Source organism: Motacilla alba, chromosome 2 (assembly GCF_015832195.1).
Source record: "Motacilla alba alba isolate MOTALB_02 chromosome 2, Motacilla_alba_V1.0_pri, whole genome shotgun sequence".
NCBI classification, from domain to species: Eukaryota; Metazoa; Chordata; class Aves; order Passeriformes; family Motacillidae; genus Motacilla; species Motacilla alba.
The window spans coordinates 49,006,751-49,031,202 of NC_052017.1; the positions used below are offsets into that span (position 1 = coordinate 49,006,751).

A 24,452-nucleotide genomic window follows, 5' to 3' on the forward strand; every position below is an offset into this window, starting at 1 on the left:
TTGGAAAGGCATGCCCTTCTGCCACTTAGATGGCTCTGAATCATCTTCAGTTATGATGCCATTACATTTCACTCTCTATTATGTAGCCCAGAACATGACTTCTGCTCAATTAGAAACCTTAGAAGGATGAATAGACCAAAATGCTACACATTTCATGAAATTTGAATGAATACAGTTAATTCTTACTCCAGAGTTTACCACATTTAAAAGATGCAATGAAGGGGGAAAAAAAAAAACCCAACACTTCAAGTTAAAACTCAGCTGTAGAAACAGCCAGCTCATTTAAAGCCACTATTTCACACAAAATCCTGTAAACTCCAGAAAGGTACTATCTTACTTAAGTGTATAGCAGACCAATTAATTACCATTCAAAATTATTTCTGATTTTTAGAGAATGTATCTTTGGAAGCTTCAAATACTTACTGTACACGATTGCAAATTCAGGATTACAAGCTCATGACAGTGATTTTGAATGTGTTTCAATGCTTCATCTTCTAACTGTATTTAGTAATTAAATTGGACATAGGAAAAAGAAACAAGAAATTAAAAGCACAGCAAAGCAGCCCAAAAAATGTACACATCTTGCAATATTGAACAAAATACTATAACAAAAACGACATTTTTTAATTCATGGAGATTTCAAAAACCCAAAATAAAATTTTATTCCTAAAGGATCACCCAAGCAATTATGTACCTGTGTGCAACCTCTAAGAAATAGAGCTTTTAGTCCACTACACCCTTTCACCAGTGCTTCAATACCATCCTTCGTAATCTGATCACACCAGGAAAGATTCAAATGTTCCAGATTTCTGCAACCCTCACTGGGAGAATTAAAAAAATACATAAAGTTAAATCCAGTCTTCAAATAGTCATAACAGTGGGAAACCCAAATTAAACACACTGTTAGAAATTAATGATAGCCAGTGGACTGTGCCAGGCCTCCACAGAAAAGTCATGAGAAAAGACCACACACAAGCACCACAGTCTACACCCCAGAAGTCTTAGATATAGAATACAGCCCATGCTGATTTCACAGTATAAAGGTTCAGCACCATTTTTTTAACTTTATTAAATGCTGAACAGCTCTTCAAACACTTTTCTTTAACACAGAACACTGAATCTTCTTACCTTAAGCCTTTTAAAGAACTGTTTGTGATGGCTACGCAGGATGTCAGATCCAGATGTTTCAGCTTGGAACAGAATCTGCTAAGACTGTAACACGTGCTGCAAAACAGCAGACACACTAAAAATACCTTCAGCTACTTCTTTTCCCAAATTTTCCCATCAATCAAAAAACCCCTTTGACTTACCTGTCAGTGATTTTTGTGCACCCATTCAGATTTAAGTGTTCGATGTTTCTGCAGTTCTGTGCAAAGGTCCTAAAACACAACAAAAAGCTGAATTAATAAAATGTCCTGAGTGCCAGGCAGTCAGTAGAGCGCGCTCTGTCCTGTACCTCCTTCCACCTCGGTCAAAAAAGCCTGATCTTCAAGCCACAGAGTAATTGCAAAGTATGCTTCAAACACATTTGTCTCAGTGGTTGCTTCTTCCTTTTCCTATTGCAAGTTTCTCATCTAAGGAAAGTGCTGTTTCTTTCTCAAACACTGCTTGGGCAAGGTGCTTATTTCTGTCATATATAAGCCAGAACTTGCTTCAAATACCCTAACAAATACTCAAAGGGCATAAAAAGAAAGTTTTAAGTGTCACATCAGTTAAACATTAGGCTTCTGGGAAGAGTTTTTGCACATCTCATTACTGAAGCCTTTGCAAGTCTTAATAAGGAACTTGGTCCCCCAGCAAATGGAAAGGGACACACCTGGTACAATAGCAAAGGGTGACCTAAGTCTATGGAACTACCACTGGAATGTCCTGTAGGCTGCAAATTGCTTCTTTATTATTTTAAAAATTAAAAAGCATCAGTGTGCACTACTGGGTATGAACTTAAGGGATGATTGGAACTATTATACTGCTGCATATATAATTATACTAATTATCCTGAAGAAATACATACATTTTCTTTTCATCTGCGCAAAGTAATATTTACAGCTACATTACATTTCAGAACATTGTTGTTATGCCCATGTTTCCTTCAGCTGCATGGATTTTACTGGCAGGAGGGAAGGAAACACACAAAAACAGTTTTGTCTGGAGGCCTGCCCTGGTTAACAGATCTGACTACACGCTCAGCTGGTAACAACTTCTGGCTCTACAACATGGATTGCAAACAATGGAAAAAAAAAACAAAAACCCAGCAAGCAGTTATACTGATGAGAGTTTCCACTTGAATACTCAAAACAGCTATTCCAAAATTCATACACTAGAGGGAGATTTACAATCAAAACACTCTTCAAATCACTTGGAAAGATGTTACACTTTGGAGGAACAGCAAACTGCCTCTGAGATTCAAGCATGGGGCATGTCCTGATTGACCTGCCACAAGCATTCAGCACTTACATGGCCAATACCTACATCAGTAATTGGCTACTTTACTCAAAAGCTGATGTAGAAGGAGGATAAATAGAGAAATTAGTATTGCCCACAAAATGAATACATCTGGAAACAACTCAACACAAATAGCCTTACAGGAAAAATCACTTTCAGAACAAGTATCTGAAAATTAATGCTGCACGGATTTACTCTAGAGACAAAAGTTAAAGTATTGACTTACTTATAAATTTCAGAAATAACTAAAGGTCACACGACACTAGCTTAATGCCCACTGATAACAAAATCTTTGTGCTTATATTTTCCACCTCAGAATGGCCACAGTACTTGAGAGTGAACACCATCCAGCCCAGACTCATGGGAGAGAGGAAGAAAGCATTACTGCAAAAAGCCAGAGCCCAAGACTTCCTCCAAATATTCTTTGAGCCCTAAAGCACTTGTGGTGCTCCACCTTCAGCTGGAGGTAGGATCTTAGGGTTTAAATACTCACAGAAATATCCAGAGGAAGCTGGCTAAACAGTTTGCATTGGAAAAAGCTTATTTGGATCCAAACACTCTTCTGGGAACAAAAGAATGCACAGTTCAGTTCATATCCTGTCTAAAAGAAGAGTCACTGTCCTCTCTAGAGCCTCCTAAGATGTTCTTGTCAACTGCCTGTTCTTATTTTGACCAAGAAAAGAATTCCAGATCTTTCCTGATTTTGTAGGCACTCGATGTGGGTACCAGTCTTTTTCCTTCCTCCTATTGCTAGGGTCACCTCTTGTCCAGACTAGATGATAAATCATAAAATGGCCACTAATCTTGATACTCTGCCTATTGAAGGAAGCCACAGTATAGCCTGAAAACATTTTAACCACTTGAAAATGGAGCAATATCAACATAATCCTAATGAAAGAAAAAGCCACGTTTCTGAAAAGCACAGCTTTCATTTCTTAGTTCATTTCTAGAAAATAACAGAAGCTATATTTTGATATCAAACTTATATCTCATTTAGTCAAGTATTTTGTACTTACCTAAGTATCCCATTTTGGTCATCAGTCAGGACTCAGAAATACAAAGACATAACAGTAATTTAATTGCAGTTGGTGCACACATTAGGAAACAAGTGATGTCTCCATGAAGGATTTTACTTACTTTAAAGAGGAGTCTCCAACACCAAGACATCCTCTCAGACTAAGCTGTCTCAGGAACCCACCACACCTTTTTGATATATTTTCCACAACACGACCCTTAAACCAAATAAAAGTAAGATTTAGCTGAGTTTTATTCTGACACAATATTCTAACCAAATTAAAAATCCCAGGGGTTAAGCCTAGCCCCAACTACACCCCACTATACTAAGAACTACAACTCTTTGAATTTCTTTTTTTTTGCTTTAAGAAAGAACAGTTACCTGTTGAGAATCTCCACGCACACTCAGGTACTATTCAATTCAATCTTTAATTTTCTCTTCCTTCTTTTTTTTCCATTACACACAGCTCAACTTTTTGTCACAGCAGACCCTACCCATTAAGACTACTATGATCTTCAAGTTTTGTCAGATGGGTAGGGAACTGCCCCAGAAATGGAATTATGGCTTGGCCACTCCTCAAGGGTCCCAGTCACTCTTACAGCACCTAAGTTGAAATTGCCCGCTTGCTTAGGCCAGTACATCACAACAGCCTCCAGTAAGCCCTTGTTTTACAGCTCCTGCCATAGGGATTTTTGCAACTGAAAGGTGCCAAACACCTTGGAGGAAGCAGCAACAACAGGACTAATACCTAACAGCACTGCGCATTTTTTCCTCTCCCTTTATTTTTTGAAAGAAGAAATATGTATAGAATTCAGTGGACTTTTTGTTGTCATGTTGTTACATTTTATTGTCCTTCTTTAATACTAACGTCCTGGCCATCACTATGGGAAAATATTTTCTTATCAGAGCTTGTTTCTTGGTCCATAAGCAATATTGCTTATCTTATCACTCCAAAGAATTTACACCAAAACAAAGAAACTGAAAATCTAGTTTAATTTTTTTAAGATTTTCAATTAAAAAGTATTATTTCTCAACAAAGGCCAAATACCTTTACAGTAAGGATAAATTCATCAATGAATAATATATAATGCAAGTTCAATTTACATTGCATAAAAAAGCCAAATTCAAAAAGCCAAAGAATTTTTCAAAGAAAATACAAACAAATAATAAGATAAGTTCTCCCAAACTCATTTATTTCTTTAATCACGTAAAACCTCCCAAAAACCAGCATACTAAAGAAGACAACTTTTGTGCATTCAAATGCATTTAGCTATTTGAATAATTTGTCACTCAAAAAAACTAGTGTTTCAACATTCACCAGCTTACAATTGGTTCCACATGCCAAGAAATCCTAAAGTGCATTTAAATTCAAGATCACACATTTTTTTATATAAAACAAACACTTTTAATAGGGTCCCTCCCCACTTTATTCTCTACCATGTGAAGTCTTAAATAAAGAAAATTTCACAAAACATAATTTTTCATAATTTGATATTCTCAGATCAAGTACTGACTGAAAAATCACCAAACAGCACAATGTCCAACTGAGCACAAAGATGACAAATATACCTGGGAGGTTTTACCTGTCCTAAATTCACAGACAAAAAAATATGATACTAAAACAACTAAAAAGAGTTCTTAGACACCAAATGTGAAACTGTTTTGTTGAAGAACTGATTTGTGAAATAATTTCTTGCTGAACACACTTTTATGAGTAAATTTAAGAGGTATGTATTACAAATGTACTTAAATATAATATACTGAAATAACTGAATTGCTCCAAACCACAATAGCTCTTATAGTAATAGAAGATCATAACTTAAGTTTCACTCCTTCTCCTGAATCCCATGTTACAAATATCTCAACATCTCAGAGGGCAACACTACTAGGTAAAATATATTACAAATATGCTGAAAACTTGAATATACAATTCTGTGTTTCTAAATACCAAAATGACTGCAAACACAGAAAAAGCCTATTGATAAGAAGAACTACAGACCTGTGGGGGTTTACTTTATTTCTCAGCAAATGAGGAACACAAGATTAAAGGCAACTGAAAACATGACATTAAAGCTCCAAGTCTTCTTTGACACATTTGGATTGAAGCAGATGCCAAAAATCTTACTCCTACCTCTGCAAGATCCTCTTGTTTGAGGTAAGTAGAGCACAGGAGTTGGCAATAAAGTTTTAAAAAAGGTGAAAAAAATTTACCTTCTATGTTACTGTAAAGCTTTAGGAACAGTTTGTACCATGGTTAGCAAAATACAGCAAATGAAACACATCTGGATTTTATTCATGCAACTAGGAAGCTAAAACACAAAATAGAGAAGCAAATCTATTATTGTAGTCTACATTTAATTTGTATCAACAAATAATAAACCAGTTCAGACTGAATCAAGGAACTGTTGTTCCCCACTAATTTTTTTTTTCTTTTTCAGATGTCATATTTTATTTTGTTATGCAGATCTATGATAGCATTAATGCAGACATGTTTTTTCTTACAGAAGACAAGTCTGCCCTTAAACCTTTCATTATACACTGGAAAGGACTTTACTTCACGTGTTTCTGCATTCACACAAGGTTTAAACCTTATGAAACAAATGGTCATAAAATGGTATTCAGATACACACCAAATCAAATCCAGGCAAGCCTGCAGTACAAAAAGTTGTCCAGCATTTTAATGCTTCAATCTCCAAATGCTGTGGCCAAGTGTCCAGTGAGCTTCCAGCACTAGATGGCCCCCTCATAGAAGGATTTGGGACTAGCAAAACTATCCTCTAGATTGTAAAAGCAATTCCAAGAATCTCACTCCATCCAGAGGCATTGTTTTCTTTCTGGAAATGAGCAGGCTTGAATTTCTAGAGCCTTATATGTATATGATATATGAAAATCATCTGATACACAGCTGGCAACCAAAACTGAAACAAATATCCAGAAAAAAAAAGGCAAATACAAAGCTCTTTTTAATTTGCTCCTTCACAGTAATATTTTCATGAACTTAGTCTTTAAAATGTGTGAAAACAAGCACAGTATGCAGGGCACTAAAAATGGGCTATGCTCTTAAACATCTCCATAGGAATAAAAAATGAAAAAGACACTAACCTCTATATCCGTTTGGAAGTTAAAGAGGTCTATTCTTTGCCAATTGCTTCCATCCAGAGCTAAAACATTCCATGCCTACAGAAAACAAACACAATTTATTACTTCCACTGCCCGCTCCCTTCATTTTCCTCTCATTAATGCAATTAGAAACTTGACAATTTCAGGCAGCATTTAAAAAAAAAAGTAGATATTAATACTCATACATAGTTAAAAACATAGAATTTGCAGAAATTAATCTCAAATCTCCTAAATGGATTACACTTCAAAGGTTAACTTGCGGCTACAAAACATACGGCAAAGCAAGATATTAAATGTGAAGCACGTACACAGAAAGATTTAACCTTCCATTCTTAAAATGCTTTTGTAAAGTTTTCTAATTAGTTACTTTTGCTACATCTAAATGGAAAAAAGGTAGCTGCAGATGAGATTCCTTTCAATAAAACCACAGTTCCTCAACCTCACTAGTTACTATTCTGAGAAAACAGAAACCTTTCAGAAAACTGCTGACTTTCCACTATTAGGACCAGGCCTTTCCTTTCCATGTGCTAAGTTACTTGTACATGTTTGAAAGCTTGTCCTTCACTGTCAAAGCAATAGTTGTTCAAAGTAGAGCAAAATGAAGAAGCCAGAGAAACACAGATACATGCAGAAAATGAGAGAAAAAAGAATACCGCATCCAACTGACAAGTTTTTAGAGAAAGATACAATTTATTCAATCACTTTGGTTTTCTTATGCAGTTTTAGTTCTTATGTAGGTTTTAGATGAAACCTGATGTTACCTGTTACACAATTGTACATTAAAACAACCAACCAATTAAATCCCAAACCAAACCCAACTGTAAGAGAAGGAAGAAAAATATGAAATTAAGTTAATTTATATTGTACAATAATATAGTTCACTGTACGCAGCTGATGTAGAAACAGACTATTACTCATTTTATTTCAAGCTAAACATAAAAACTTACTTAGCATGCCATCACTAATATCTTGCGTGTGCCTTTTTCCTCCACTAGTAGCCCATCTACTTAACATCCATCTACTTTTGTACTTGGCAAGAAAATGATGGATCTACTTCTTAGACACATGGTGCACATTAACCAAACTACATGGAATTTTAAGCAGCAATTACACCTGAAAAATAGTGTTATACAGCCACATGCTTTATAAAAAGCAAATACCATCATGCCAAACTGGGCTTAATCCCTTCTCCAGATACACAGCAAACAGGACTGGATATCTTTTCCATGGCCTTTAGAGAGAACTCCTGTACACAACAACTAAGCCCACATCTACATACAAAACTGGGATCCCTGTTTATTTGCTTTAATAAACTAAGAGCCTGAGAAAACTTTTTTTTTTTTAAACTGGAAGCAGATTGCAAGGAATCCCATGATTTGGATGTAATTAAGAGAACAGCACATGGAACAACAAAAAACCCCAAGAGAAATACATACCTTGGAAACTTGTGCACAGCGACACAAAGTAACTATGTCCAAGAAAGAAAATATTCTAGAAAGAAAGGAAAACAACTACAATTAAAATGTTTGATATAAGTTCCAACTACTGTATGCATTCACGTTTCTGTAGTTCTACAGAAAGACACCAGTTACAACAGAAACAGGTCAAATGCTATATGAGTGTTTTACCAAGTTATTTTTGGTTATTGAGCCTTACAGAGTAATATCATAGCTATCATCTAAAGACAGTCAACACCAACATATGATAACCCAGCAGATACTGCTTCTGAAAATCTATTTTCTGTTCCCTCTCCCTACTATAACAGATAATTTTTTCTTCTTAATTCAGAGAAACTAGCTCATATTCCTTTAATTGTGCTACAATTAAAGAAATAACTTGCATGAATACTGATGAAGATTTCAGAGGTTGGTGTAGAGTATGAAATAGATAACACATAGATAAAGCCAAGTTCAAGAATCTAAGTACTAATACAAGGGACAATGAACCAAATTTCTGAAAGGGTTCACAGTGACTACCAAGTCTAACATAGTATCTTTTTTTAAAATTTATTCTAAAAGAAACAACTACAGCTGAAAATTCAGATTTACTATTCTGATCATGGAACTAATTTTTCAGGGTTGTAAACTCTTAACAGTTTACAGAAAGAAATTTTTCACTGTCAAAATGAATTTTGCTAAAAACCATTTCCAAACACAGACAAAAATGGTTCAGAGAATGTTCTCAGTGAAAAAGAAATCATTTGCTTAAGCATAAAACACAGATCCTATTAAAAATAATTTTCTATTACAGAGAATGAAATCTATCAAATATATGAAAGATGTTCCTGTAATTCACTAATAAACTGCTATTTGATTGCCAAGGAACATTTTCAGTCATCAAAATCATGAACAGTAATAAGAACAATTTCATACTATAGTTAGATGTTAACACTGAGGAGTAAACAACCAGTAAGAGATGCTGAATTTAATCACATAACATTCTGGTTACTGTTTTTCAAATGAAAATATGAAGCTAGAGCTCAAAATGGATGCCTACATCTTAAGCACTGTTTTAGCTGTGGTAAGAGCAAAAAATATAATGAAAGTACTTAAATACAACAACCTTCTGGACATTTATTATGATCACTTCAGATAGCAGTCTTTCAATATTTCATTTGACACCTGGAAACCTTTATCTTCTCTTTTTTACCACAGAGTAATATACTTTCTCAAAAAAACAAATAGCCAAGCAAACAGAAGGAAAGATGTTTTCAGAAGCTATGAAACAGTTTATAAAATCCTGTCAATAACATTTATTTTGATAGCATCTATTTTGTTCAAAACATTTGTTCAAATGCTTTGACATTTGAACATCCTTTCTGAGGCCTGTCAACTTCAGGAAACTTAGCAGCACTGAATGCACAAAGTACACAATGTGCTCAGAAAATCGCTGGGCCGTTCAGATAAACACTGAAAAGTGTTCTCTCTCTTTTAAGAGCATCATAAATATCAGCAACTCACCAGGAACCCTCTTCTGACATCACCTTTCTCCCCACCATGAGGGAAATGTCAGCAGATGAGGTTGTGGAGATTACACGAGAGAGAGATGCAAAAGCTTCCTGGCTTGCAGAAGCTTCCTCATAGAACCACTGTGAGAGTGGAACCTGAGGGTTATCTCAGATTTACAGAAGCACAAAAGACAGATTTCCATGTTATTTGTACAATGAAAGAACTTGTGACACAATACTCTTGCCTAAATAAGAATGTGACATGCTTTAGAAGTGAGGTATCCAGTTCTACTGAAATAAGAAACAACAGAGGAAACTGTAAGACATTGAGGAAAGGGTATTTTATACACTCCCACCACTCTTGAGTTGTCTGGCAGTCTATCTTCATGTTTCATTGTTTATTGCTGTTAAGAGATTAATGCTGATGCGGGATTTCTGCTAAAAAAAGTTAAACTCAAACCAAATGGAGAACACATGTATTTATTTTTCCTTCATTCTGTATGAAGTGACTTTTTAAAAAGTTAAAAGCTGAAAGTGCTTATTCTATATTAAGAGAAGAAATATTTTATCAAGTGTAAACATTTGTGATGCTTTTAGGGTTGGTTTTTTTTTTGTTCTAGAGAAAAACCTTTCCTGCAAGGCAGCCCAAGCTGTCCCCATCAAAACAGGTAACAACATTAAGATGCATTACCAGCAATCAAAAGCATAATTATTACCCTTCACTTATACAGTACAATAGACAAGAGATGCCAGTAAATAACTCTATAATTCCAAAGAGGCATCTTGCACATGTGCTTGAAAACACTTTTTTCCATGCCTTTCTATTTATTTACCCTCTATAATACAGTCTTTCATGTGTACCGCTAACACACACTTGCTTGTCTCCTTGCAGTCCCACAGAATTACTAGCAAATCCTTATCAGTCAGGAAAACTGGTCAGGAAAGTGCAAGACTCTGAGGTTTAAAGTCATTTCAAGTCTTTAAAGGACTTCAGAGTCTTTAAAGACTTTAAATGCAACCAACAAAATGAGATGGGAACAGACAGTGACATTGTCTGGCATTTGGGTGACGGACCATCAGCAGGCACTTGCAATTTTAAAAAGTGGAAAAAACTACCAAGCAGGGCAGCTGCTGGTTGTATAGCACTTCTGTCCTCTATGACCACAGCTACGTAGGTGGAAGCAGCCAGCAGCAGCATTCATTTCCACTTCAGTCTTTGGCACGTATTAACACAAGGAAATGGAAATTAAGTTAATAAATTCACAGTAAGGTTTAGGATCATCTGTTCTGAGTTCTAGTGTCCCAGGCTATTCAATTCTCCCTAGTTAGCCTGGATTGAGCTCAAGAAGGAAAATACACTTACCAACACGTGGAGCCCTTCAAGCCTTTTCATCCCTAGGCACACACCACTCTGGACACGTGCCTCATGAGTTTGGCCTTGGAGACCTTTCAATGTTAACAGTCCCTGCAGCACACGTCAGCTTCATGCCAAAGGCACAAGGAGTTGTACAAGCTCAGAGTTCCTCAACTTCCTCACAGCAAACTAGCATTTGGCTAAGGCCTAACTTACAGAAAAGGATCTATTCTTTATTTGAAAGCCTTCAAGACACGGAAAATCATCACCTTCTCTAGTAGTTTGTTCCACTGGTTAATCACTCTGTCAAAATGTTTCCCTCATTTCCAAGGTGAATGTCTGACTTCCAGCTCTATGCTGTTTTCTACTTTTCTTCACCAAATTAAAGAGTGCTTTAGCAGTTCATACTTTATCCTCACCAAGTTTAAAAGCCACTTATCATGTCATCTTTAATTCCTATTTTAACAGTTGTTTTACTTCAGTTATTTAAATCTCCTTTTCTCTGCCCATTATCTTTTCACCGTGTTTCTTCAAATGTAGACATCAGAAGCATGTGCAGCATAAAAAAAATAATTAGCATCAACAAGGCTGTACACAGACATGAAGTATGATTTCATTACCCCCATTTTCAAAGCCATTTCAGGCCATTGTAACAGCCTTTTTGACACAGCAGCAGACAAGAATCTTACAGAATCTCACCCATTTCTTGCCTGCTTAAAAGCACTGCAGTTAGGAGTCATATTCTTCTACTCTGGAATTTCCTTAATACCTAAGACTCACCAAAACTCAGCATACGAGGGCCACAGACCTTCTAGGTCACCTTTTTGAGACACTTTCACTTCAATTTATATGGTTCTGCTGGCAGGAAGTGGTTATCTACAGTCTCCAGCATCTTCCCATGTATTTCCACATGTGCTTTTTTATTCTCTTGTGCTATGAATAGACTGCCCAATGTCTTTTCAAACACAGAGACAGCTGACTTTTAACATTGCTTCCTTCCCTAAGGGGCAACAGAAAGAAACAAGCTATTTCTCAAAACCTAACACTGTACAGTGTACCTCCTACAGAGGGAGAAATCAATTTGTGTAAGAGTCAAACTGCTTGTCTCTTGCTTTTGTAAGGCCCTTCCACATTTGATCACATGAAGAATAAGCTTTTGAAGTAATACCCTACCAATTACTCATTATAGGTATTTTGATACAATGCTATAAGGATTGATAAAAAAATGGATAGTGAGATGCGTGCAGTGAGTACCACACACAGACACTTCCTAGAAATTCTGGCCTGACCCCCAGAATTTGGTATGACAGAAACACCTGATAATTTCTAAAAAGCTTCACCAAAAACCTAAGATATGGGTTTGTTTATAACGGACTTGTGAATGGAATTCCACAACCAGAACTTTTGGTTTTCATGCTGTTTAAATTTATAGTGGCTTTGCACAGAAGGACAATAACAAACTATCAAAATGAAAACCAAAGTAATAAGCATGAGAAATGCCTCACTGAAGACAGCACATCAACTAGATAACTTGCTTAGAAGATCCTTTCAACTTTGCCACACTGTCCAGTTGTTACAAAACATGCACACAACAAATCTGTTATGTCTTCCCCATTTTAGACTATGGATTTCTTACTGACTTGTACTATTCCTTCCGTAGCAAATCTGTTAGCATTAAAGTCCTTCCCATGCAATATGGAAGAGTAAAGCCTAACATGCATGGAAAAGTATCAGGGAGACAAAGCACAGCCTTCACAGCTTTCATTTTCTTTTCTAGTAGATTTTTCTCAGCATTTTCTCCATGCATGCCCAAGCAACAGTGGAAATGGACATCAGACACTCAGTTCACTATTTGTGAACGCTACTTGTGTCTGAATGCACACAGTGGCAAAGTCTGATAACCACCATAGAAACTATCTTGTATGTCTCCTAATTTGTCATACTTAGTAGATACAAACTGTATTTACAATTCTTTATACATGGAAGGTTTCGCTTCACCTTCTGTCCTCCATTTTACTAAACACCCTACTGAGGTATGAGGCATCTCATGGTTAAGTATAGTCCAGCAGTGTGTACAAACACTAGAATAAAATATGCAGGCTAGAAAACATGCAGGTAAGTTAAATAACTCATAGCCATAATTCAGAAAAGCAGAATCTTTAATGAATATTAAATTCAATCAATAAATTTATATCTATATGATTAAATCAGCAATGTTAATGCTGGTGTACTTTTGAACTTCACCAACTTTGCAGCTAAATCCCGTAATACCTTATTCAATAAAACCACAAAATAACACTTGTCCTAGAAAGATAAACAGTGAGGCATATTTAAATCTTAAGGAACTCGGCTATTTTCTATTAAAAAACCAAGTATCTTATCTGTCAGGACTGCTTCAATAGCAAAAGGCTGAGGAACATCAATTGCTACAAAAAGCACACATCCATTAACTCATCTAATGCAGGTCAATTATTAAAACAAACCCCTTTTCACTGCAGATGAGCTATTTTGTAAAGTAAAGCATCTAAACTAGGAATTGCATTACATGCTCCAAAACTTTCAAGTAATTTAATGCAGTTTCCATTGTAAACAACTCAGATCTTTCTCGAGTGATCTCCATAGAAAGTCTTTCAGTAACAAATGCAAAAAACACTTCTTTACAAGCGAAACCTCCTTTTCTTTCACCAAAGTATTTATTACTACAGAACATTGACATAAGTATTGGCAACTGCAAAATACTAGGCTAACTACAGGATGTCTGACATCTATTTTCCATTGCAACAGAAATCAGCTTTGCTGGATTCATTTTAGAAAGGACAGCATCTAACCTTTTATGGTCTATGTGCTACTTGCAAGACAAGTGCATCCTATTATTCATTCTTTGAAAATGAGTTTTATTTATTTGTAAAGTATGAAGTATAACAACACAACATGTATAACAACACAACAGCAACCTTTTCAGATACTCTCAGTATCTGAAACAAAATGCCCAATGATAAATTCAAAAAGGGCCAGTTCTGTTTAATTTTCCAGCCTCAGCTAGTCTATAATTTTTAATATAGATTTTATTTTTATGAAGTGATTTTATGAAGTACAAATTTGGCAACTATAACACATCCTAATAAATAAAAGCAGTCAGCCTAATGATAAGTTCACAGTGGTTTAAACTGCAGCCCACAGTCCTAATACAACCCACTGGCCATTCCAACTATCTTACAGTCTCTTTTTTTCTCATGAGTGAAGGGATTATAATCTGGGCACCAAACAGCCAAAAATCCACCATACCCACCCTGCACATCAGTGCCTAGCTAGAGAAGTGGATAACTAATATGATGCACTGGTGACATGCAGCCTAGGGACGCCCCATAAATTACAGATGCTATGTGCTTTGGTTAGTTGCTGGAGTAGGATTCAGTAGACCTGACCCAAACCATAGCTCTGCTACTGGCCTGGAGGATGATCTTGAACAAAAGTCTTCTCTTCCTGATGTCTGTGTTTAAATCATAAAAACACAGATAATAATGTTCATCTCTTCTGTAAATACTTGAAGAATTACAGACCAAAAAATCTAAGTATTTTTATGTATGGTTTTCTATTTAAACTGTCTAGCATCAATATTTAAGAAATATTTCTTCTTTTTAGAAAGTAAGAGTATCTTTTGACTGCCTTTTTGTTCATTGATGGCACTTTTCACATAGAAATGAGGAAGAACATTTCCCCCTCTGCCTCCATATAAAAAGCAGACTTCATTATATCACTAATACTTTTGAACATTTACTTCTGATAATGAACAAATTAAGAGACTGAGTTTAAATAAACTCCAGTTTCAAGGTAAATAAAGCCCTACATAGAATTAAGTTTTCACTAAATATGAGATTCCAAAGAGAGGTTTAGTAGCAAATAAAAGAAAAAAATGAAACAAAATAAATGGTAAAGTGCAATTCCAAAGGTTGTGTCAATCATTGCTATACTCCTTTCAGTTGTTACTCCTCCTTCAAATACTTATTTACTTTTGTTTTGTTTGTTCCAGTGTGACTAATCGTTTATCACAAGCATGTTCTTACTGAGAGATAATACTTGTAACTTGAACCAAGTAAAGCAAAAGCACTCCATTTATAAGGAAGCCCCAAGAAGAAACATTAAAGAAAATACTTGCTTTTCAAAATTCACAAATTTTACTTAGCACCTCGACACAATAAAACCCCACTTCCATTTCCATACCTCCTCTTCCTCATTAACACACTATACAAGAGGACTAGTGTGCAATTTTCTGCATCTGTTCTTCAAGCCTCTCACTCACATTTTTAAAGGAATTCCATCTGAAATATCGCTGCCCAAAACATTCCGTTTTGAGCTTACACCGGTACTTGTTTGTGAACAAAACTAAATCACTTAAAAATACTAAATAGAGGATGGCAGCTACCTACTCCAATTTCATACTGAATTGTTCATATAATCATTTGCAAATGTTTAGCATCTCATACAAAGAAGGCAGAAAATGCATACAAAGTGCCGACTGGTGAGGAAAAGAACTGAAAAATATAAACTTGCATCTGGAACTGATCTTGGTAAGAATTTCATAAGCAGACAAACAATGCATGTAGCAGTGTAAAAAAAAGGTCAACACGAGACCTCATCCACATTCTGAAGGGGGTACAGTGACCACCAAGAATTGATTCAGCCTTCCATTTCTTCAGGCAGAGCCCAAGTTCTGTCCTGAACATGAGATAAGTCACTGGGAAGTTTTAAAACACTATCCCTCTTCAGAATAAAAGGAAATTTTTCTTTAAAAAGTTGAATTATGAGAAAATTCCAACTCACTGCATGGTCTGTGTGAATTTGAAATTAGATACACTACCTTGAAGTCTGAAGACACAGAGAAACTAAAAAACTATACACTGTAGCATTACATAAATCATGTTATAACAAAAATAGCATTGTTAATGCGATATTATTTTTTAAATTGCTGCCAAAGCACATAAGAATTCCAAAAGAACCCTGTATATCTTATCTAGTCCTAAAATAATTATAATTGTGTTGTTTTTCTAGCTAAAGATCAAAATATTTAACTAATTTCGAAAGGCTTTATCCTGTCCATGGCCTGTGGCTCATTCAGATCACTTACTCAGTTTAATTTCTGATCAATTTTTGGAAGTAAGGACCACTGGAAATGAATATATGACTCTACAGAAGTGAGTCAAGATTTGCTATTATGCTGTCATCTGTTGCATTGTTTCTGCTTGCTTCTTGTCAATGTTAGTCTCCACATTCCTAGTTAGCAAATATTTAAAGGATACTCACATCATATTGAATAGTGTGAGTTAGTGCTGCTCTGCACTAATTGTTTGGACAGATGTATTTCAGGCATGTTAAATTAAAAGACTTAATGAAAATTACTTGTATGAGGCAATATTAGAATTTGCTTTACAAAAACCATAGATTAGTGAAAATACACAGAAAAGAAGTCTTACTTTCATAAGAAATATAATCCCTTCAGTTTATAATCGGTGAATAGTTTACATACTTGTATCAATTTGGCTCTTTCTAATTCTAAATAGTTTAACTGTAATTGTTTGGCAGACTACTATAGAAGACTTGGAAGACTTGCAAAACAATCTAAAATCAAAATAAAAGATTGCACGTGCATTATAAAACTGGAATGTTTCCCTGAGACTGTCAAACACTAAACAGCAGTCTCAGCTATTCAGGGTGAAATATTTCCCTATTTAATTATACAGATCCTTGTAGTGGGGAAAATGAATCATGTCTGAGATGACAGATTGTTTTTTCCTTTCCCCTTCAAAACACATATATTGTTTTTCTGCTTACAAAATTCTTACCAACCAAGAACAGCTCCACAGAAAAGTTTTATATTTTCCAGTTCTTTGACTCACTAGCCAGTACTCTGTATGCTAAGATACAGCAGCCAGCCAAACTTTACAGCAATTGTGGGCCATCCAAGGACCTAGCTAAGAAATACTCATTGCATTATGACAATTTCTTATTGTAGCCTTTGCTGTATTCTTTTCTATTTCTCCCACAGTTAAGCACACAGATGGTAAAGCATCACTTCAAATATATCAAATACTATGTTTGACTTCACCAGTTTTAAGCTTATGGTAACTTTTTCTGTACAACAATGAACACACTAAAAGCTCGGCAAAAAGCAGCATGCAGTAATAAAAACAAAGAATAGAAACACAAAACTTTATTATAATGAAAAATCTTTATCACAACTTTATTACATGAAAACTTCAACTCTCAAGCTGAATATTATTGCCAACAAGAAGAGCCGCTGCTGGAATGCCACTCCTGGGTTCCTCTCCTAATTTCAGTCCCAGAGTTTTACTTATCCTCTTCTAAATCTGATTGACCACTCAGATTTTGAGACTGATAGCTAAGATCTACTCTTAAGTATAAGCACTCAAAAAGTATGGTTTACAACAGAATTCACAATGGTTTCTATATTTGTGGTACAATTTATGAAGTTGATACTTTATAGGCAGAAAGGAACTGAAAATGGTTTAAGCAGCTGAAAGGGACAAACACCTCTCTTCCTTAAGCTTACTACTTTTGTAAAAAAACATACAGTTTTCATAGAGCATTAGCAGGCAAAATACAAATGAACAGATGTTATCCATCTTTCTACATGCCAGTTGAACTGGCTGTATCTCCCTTTTCAAAAGTGCATTAGTACTTTATATCAATTCCCTCCCCCCAGAAAATCAGGACATTCTAACATTAATTACATAGATTCATTTTTTTGTTTCAATTTATTTTCAAATACACACTGTAACTGTAATAATCCATTGTTTTAGGGTTTTTCTCCAGCAATTCGAAAAAAAAAATAGCTGAGCCACTTTAGGCAGTGGCATCTTACTAGAAAAGTTACCATTAAAATTGTATTAGCCTGACTTGATTTCTCATTCTTCTGATGACAGATAAGAGTTTATGAATTTCAGACACCAATTCAATTCTACAATGAATGTCCTGTATATTTAATTGATGCTTTCTCATAAATACATAGGTTAACAAAAAACAAAAAAAAAAAAGCTACAATCATCCAAAAACTGTTTAAATTGCACAATTTATAATACCACCATACAATTCTTAAACATCATACAAATGAGCACTATGCAACCTTTTACTTCTTGCAATATGCAATAGTAGAGGGGAACGAGCATTCCTTGCCAACTGGCAAACTAATAGCACTTCAACAGCTAACAGGGGTGATAATTTTTCCTTTAGCCTGAATAGTATTAAAAAAAAAAATTAGAATAAGACTATTTCTTGCACAGGTAAAAATATACTCTAATATTACAAATAAAAATGAATGGCCATAAATCAGAAAAAGTTACAAATTAAATACCTCCCTTTCTCCACTCCAGCTATACCACCAACCTCAAAGTAAAACTGGCCCCTCCAAACAAGGGTCTTCTTCAAAAGCACCACTGTCCATATTAATCAGATATCCTCGTCCTCCTTTGCCCAGTTATCTGAGTCTGCTTGAGAAAGAACAAATAATCTCTCATTTTTTATCCTTTCAAATCAGTTTTGTGCCTGACAAGTTTGGGGTCTCAACCATTTACTTAGAAGCATAGTAGATGCTCCATAGAAAATGTGCAACAGACATGACACTGCCTTGAAAACCTTCCAATATAATTCTGGTTGTTACATTAGTAACAGTAATAATTGCAATCATAATATTAAAAGTGATGATGATGATGAACTGCAGTAAAAGACCAAGGGATAACTTTGTTCAACTTTAGAGTATGCAAGTATAGCAACACTATTCTATGAATAAATTTCAAAGTGGTTTTATTTTGTAAGTCTGCCATCATGAAAAAGTTTTTCAATTTCAGAGGAAAAAATTGGACTGACTGCTTGTTATAGCCAGATTACATAAATTTAAATACTTCATGCAAATGAGAACAAGACCAATTCTGGAAATAGAAAATACTGTGTTTACATTTAATTTCCAGGTATTTGAAACAAGATACTAATCACATTTTTTCCACAAGTCCAATAGGGGTTTTTAGAAAGTGGGCTGTAGTGCTAACAGTTTTCATACATATCTGATACAAGCAAGAAGCAAACTAAGTACATTTGATGACATTTTCAGTGGTATTTACTGCTCAGTTCCAGGTCTCTGAGCAAAATGGTTTCACTGCAACTGGTTTACTCTCCTTTTAATTAAAAGGTAGACTGCATAGTTAATAAAGGAAAAATAATTAGAATATTAATTACACCCAGTGCAGCAATATTTAAGTTCTCCTGTCATTGTCTTGCCATAGGGCAAGACAATTTTAAAACATGTTGCAGCATGAACAGATATTGTTTCAGGAGTCTGAAAGGCATTCAGACTCAGGCTTACAACAGCCTTTAGGTGCAGGCTCATAAAACAAATCCCCCATTGATAAACCTTTAGACAGGCAGGTCTGTGCCCTGAAACTTCCTTGGATATCTACACCCTGCAGGGATGAGAACCCAGATGCATGTCCCTCTCTCTAACATGCTCTGCCATCGGCCTTGTGAGTTTGTCCTTGTACCAGCGCAATTTCAAAAGGAGATTTACAGAGCACCTCTCACACTTCTCCTTCCATTCCATTTCAAAACCCTGGTGATCAGCACAGTCTTGTGGGCATAATGAAACATGCACTTCATTTCTCTCTGGCAGAGCAGATCCATGAGATCATCATGTTCTTTATGGAGAAAGCTGACAGTCTCAGTTCAGTTTCTCAGATCATCAACTCTTCTAGCTACATCTGCAACACCACTTTAGTAAATCACCATGCAATTGTAAAAAGGACATTGGTATACAAAAAAATAGATGGTTGGCTGAATCAGTTCCGCGTATGCTTGGCCTGGGATATTTTATGTACTTGTTCCAGCCCCACGAAGCCTTTCAACCATGCAAAAGGCTTCTTTAGACACTGCTGTAACAGTGTAGTGGCAGGGATTAGCTGCACCACTTCCTCAAATCCAAGATAAGCCTCAAGTTGCTAATACGAAGCTATCCTGAATATAAGAACAAACAGCTAAGCCACTGGTAGAGTCTAATTACTTGGACTTGCTTGTTTGGATTTTATTCCTACTGAATTCTTTAAAATCAGAGAATCACAGAATGGGTCAGTTTAAAAGGGAGCACAGAGGGTCATGCAGTCCAACCTCCCTGTTCAAGCAGGGTCGTCCTGGAGCACATGGTACAGGATTGCATCCAGATAGTTCCTGAATATCTCCATTGAGGGAGACTCCACCACCTCTCTGGGCAATCTGTTCCAGTGCGAGGCCACCCACACAGTAAAGAAGTTCTTTCTCATATTCAAGTGGAACTTCCTGCGTCCCAGTTTATGCTCGCTGCCTCTTGTTCTATTGCTAGGCACCACTGAGAAGCACCTGGCTCCATCCTCTTGGCATCCTCCTTTCAGGTACAGATAAACATTGATGAGGGCTTCTCTCAGTCATCTCTTCTTGATGCTGAACACACCCAACTCCTTCAGCCTGTCTCTTAGGAAAGATGCTCCAAAAGAGATCCTTACTATCTCAGTGCACAATATTTTTCACTACCTAAACCATATAAACAAATTATAGTCAATTACATAAATGAGATACTTAGCATCCATAACAGTGAAAAGGACAGTAATTTCCATAAATTTTGGGGAAAAGAAGTGTTTTAAAAATCAGATCATGATTTTTAGCTAAGGAGACAGTGTTCTACATTGACTTTTAACTTGTGGCTCATGGGTGGCACTGAGTTCAACAAAGCAAAAGGTATGAGAATTCCTGTTCAGGGTATACTTCAGTGACTGTCTCTTTTAATCACATTTTCTAAACAGTTCTAAGAGTCTAATTACAGTCTGACACCACACGGAATGTATCTCAACAAAAATCAAAAGCCTTTTAAAATTCAATTCCTTTAACAACAGTCTGCTTTTTTAATACCCTTGAGAGAGCATGTGATAGTCACAATGATTTTAGGAGCATTTTCTTTGTGCACAAGATGCAAAATACCATTGAGATATTCTTCCACTTCAAATCAGACTGAAGCAGTGCCATACACACAAGCTGACCCAAACATCTCTTCAGTATATTAAGAAAAAAATCATCAGCTCAATTTTAACAACACCACTACTAAAAATTGTAATTGCATCATCATAACCAAACATTTTTTCTTTTTTTTTCTTTCGCCTTAAGGATTAGTCTGTAACAAATCCTCTCTGTAGGCACAGAAGATGTTGCTGACCTGGTTCAGTTCCAGCTCTGCAGTGGCCACATCCAACCAAGCAATAGCTCCACATCTGGCAGTTGGTTTATTCTATGCTTGAAGTCATCTTTCAACCATATGAGAGCATGAAGACATCCACCAGTCATGGGCTGAACTTACTGATCTTGGTCTTCTAGGTAACTTTTGCAAAGATGATCTACTCACACACCAGCAAGCTGATAAAATTTATGAGTAACCCAGTGACTACAATAAGAAAGATCCCTCTGTTGGTTCTGCCTTATGCAACACAGACTGGCAGTAATGGCGATAGATAGAGCTTTACACTTAATTATTTAGATAGAGTAGTGACTTTTTTGGAAGCTCTGACATTGAATTTGTATTTTCTTCTGTTATAGAAAGTTCATGGCACAAAGAGTGTGAACTACATTAGAGAATTAGGCTCTTCAGACAGATATAAAGCATTGAGAGTGTGGAAGAGCTGACTACTTGGTATACCAAAGTTTTATGGACATTTTATTTCACTTCTTTTTCTGACATGCAAATCAAAAATCACAACTAAATTACATCTTCCATGGTACAGTATAACTTGAACACATTAAAACAAATCAAGGCAACAACGTCAAGAATTCCAAGAACTAAATCAGGTGTGTTATTTATTTCAAGAGGATTTAAGAAAGAATGTATAGCACTTGATAGCCTGTAAGACACATAAGCAAGGAACAATCCTCAGGTTTTTACTCCTTAAAATGTTATGTACAATTACCTTAACAGGAGTTCTTTGGGTAGTTTTTTGTTAATAAGGGCTTCATCATTATTTGAGAAAACCTAGAAACAGAGAGAAAAAATATTATTTTAAAAACCAACAAGAAAAAGAGGCTGTTTTGAAGAGGCTATTCACCTTCTACTTAGGTGCTTAATTTTCTTCAATTACTGTTAATATCAAGTTTTCAACATGTTAGTTGTCAATACTATAAAATTATTTCAATGCACAAAACAAAGCCACATCCCCATATACACCTGCTCTTCCCTAGTGCTAATGTAACCACACAGAAATTGTGGAGCAACTAAATAATTATGAAGCAAGCACACTTACATTGCACAAAGAAGTATTTCAAGCAGTAGGGAAACTTCAAGCAAGACATGTACAAACACATAGTGTTTGCACAGACCTAAAACTGTCCCATTACAAAAAAAAAAACAACCTGGACACTTCCCAGTTATTCAGGTCCCTCCTTTCACTGTCTACAGTGCAAGTACTTTGGCCCGGGCATGTGAATATGGATAAAATATAACTATCCGCACATTTAAATAATTTAGTGTCACAGATAGGGCAGTGACGCAGTGACAGCTATATAAGCAAAGTAAGCAGGTCAAAAAAATGCTACAAGAAAAACTGAAAATACTTCTCACTCAAACTTCATATCATTAATACATATCCTAAGAAGGAAAAAAAAAAAAAAAAGATACTAAAAGAAAACACCCAAGGAAAAAAGCAGGCAATTCTAAGGTTATATAGTCAACAGCTAAAGAGAAAGACTAAAACTGGTCAATGATGTTGACCAGATTTACAACGTAGTCCAAATATTTAAGTCTGAGAAATTAGGAGGAACACAGCACTAAACAAAACAGAAGGTGAAAAGGAATTTAAGGAACCATGGCAAAGACTGGAAGATGTCAAAATCACAGGCAATCATTTCCTGTGTTAAGAGAAGACCTTCAGGGAGTTCATTTGCTGTCCCTAATACCAGAAACAAAAAACAGGAAGAAGGATCCAAAACAGATGAGTTTTCTGAACACTATAAGGTAAACATGAAAATCACACAAAACATTAAAACAATGGAAGAAATCTTCTCCTTTTATTAGGCATATGCTGTTCTTCACATCAGGGTATTGTTGTTCATCCTACTATCCATACACATTGAATACTTGGAAACTATTTGCTTTGCTTCTTGTTTTAAAAAAATGAAAAAATAAAAAAAGGTCCATAAAAGCAAAGAAAATGAAAAAAAAGGCCGAATATAAGCCTGGCTTTGTCTTCATAAAGGAAGGGAGACGGCAAAAATTACACACCTGGGAATTTTGAAACTATCTCCCAAAAACATTGTAAGATTTGAAACCTTGAACCTTCTTCTGGCTGCTGCCAAGAATCTTTTTTCTCTTCCAGTACATCCTAGACTGATTTCAAGTTTAACTGCATACTACTGTTTCAATTTTGACACAGATTTCTTCACCCACTACCTCTGTGCACGGCTATCCACACTTCTAAAGACAATAAAGCTGTCAACTTTCAATAGGACTGACAAGTTTAATCAAGCTTCCTTTTTCAGCAACTGGAGCAGCACATTTATTCACAGACTAGGGACTACAGATATTCAAAGCATAAAACAACCATGAACACATATTTTAATAGGACAATTCTAGCTCCTTCAGAGGAGAGGCGTTGGCTTTAAGCAGTTCCACATGGCTGACCATAGGCTCAGCTTTACTCTGGTTGTTTTATATCCAATACCCATTGCTGCTGATACTTTCAGCCTTTAGGCTGAAATATACTATGTACATCAATGACATTTTTAGAACTGGTTGACTGCTTCTGACTTTGACAACTCATAGGTTTATGAATTATCCACATGTGTGCCATTTTTATATTATATGCTACTCAAAATTTGCAGCTTGGGGCCTGAAAACAATAGCATATTTGGGATTTTTTTTTTTAATGAAGAGTCTGTATGCCTAATTGTGTTCACAGCAGAACTCATTCAGAAAAAAAGGGGCATTTATGCCATCCTCATAGAAGTTAGCATCACCAAAGAGTCAAGTAAGGAAATATTCCTGTGCATTGCAGGTTAGGAACATAAATCACAAATAAAGGATGTTACCTCCATGAGAGCATGCAAAGTCCATGGCAAAACAAAGCTAACTTACATCTCATTCATTCTGGTTGAGAATCTGAACATTCAGTATCACAGACCTAAAAATCCTCTCTTAACTTAAATCGTTCCATAGCTGCAGATAATGCCTCAAAAGTTACATCATCTAGCAGACACATATATGCATAAGCATATATTTTAAATAAAGCTACTTTGCAGAGTGCTACTAGTTCGCATGTGTGGTGTCACTTTGCCTATATTAAAAAAATCTAACTATCCTTTTTTTACACCACAGATTCTCAAGTGCACAGTAGCATGGAGATATATATAAAGATATACACACACACACATACATACATGCTCATTGTGTGAGGATAACACAGGATTTGAGCTATTAAAGTATGAGGCAAGTTGCTCTAAAGACCAGAACATGCAATATAGCTCTGTGTTTTAAATAGTATTTTCAACTACTCATCAACAGA

At 35.8% G+C, this 24,452-nt stretch overlaps 1 protein-coding gene across 2 annotated transcripts in view; it reads right to left on the reverse strand.

The window, feature by feature from the left end:
- The window catches only part of FBXL2 (F-box and leucine rich repeat protein 2), a 51,388-nt gene that overhangs the window by 15,498 nt on the left and 11,438 nt on the right, over positions 1-24,452 (reverse strand). The window contains exons 2-9 of one of the 2 annotated variants that reach the window (XM_038124409.1): positions 21,867-21,928; positions 8,014-8,068; positions 6,560-6,634; positions 3,580-3,674; positions 1,311-1,379; positions 1,129-1,224; positions 695-821; positions 424-498 (exon numbers count right to left, since the gene is read on the reverse strand). In XM_038124409.1, the coding sequence (XP_037980337.1) occupies positions 424-498; positions 695-821; positions 1,129-1,224; positions 1,311-1,379; positions 3,580-3,674; positions 6,560-6,634; positions 8,014-8,068; positions 21,867-21,928 (654 nt within the window). Of the gene's footprint in view, positions 1-423; positions 499-694; positions 822-1,128; positions 1,244-1,310; positions 1,380-3,579; positions 3,675-6,559; positions 6,635-8,013; positions 8,069-21,866; positions 21,929-24,452 lie in introns of those variants that run through there. The other variant, XM_038124419.1, reaches the window with a different exon arrangement.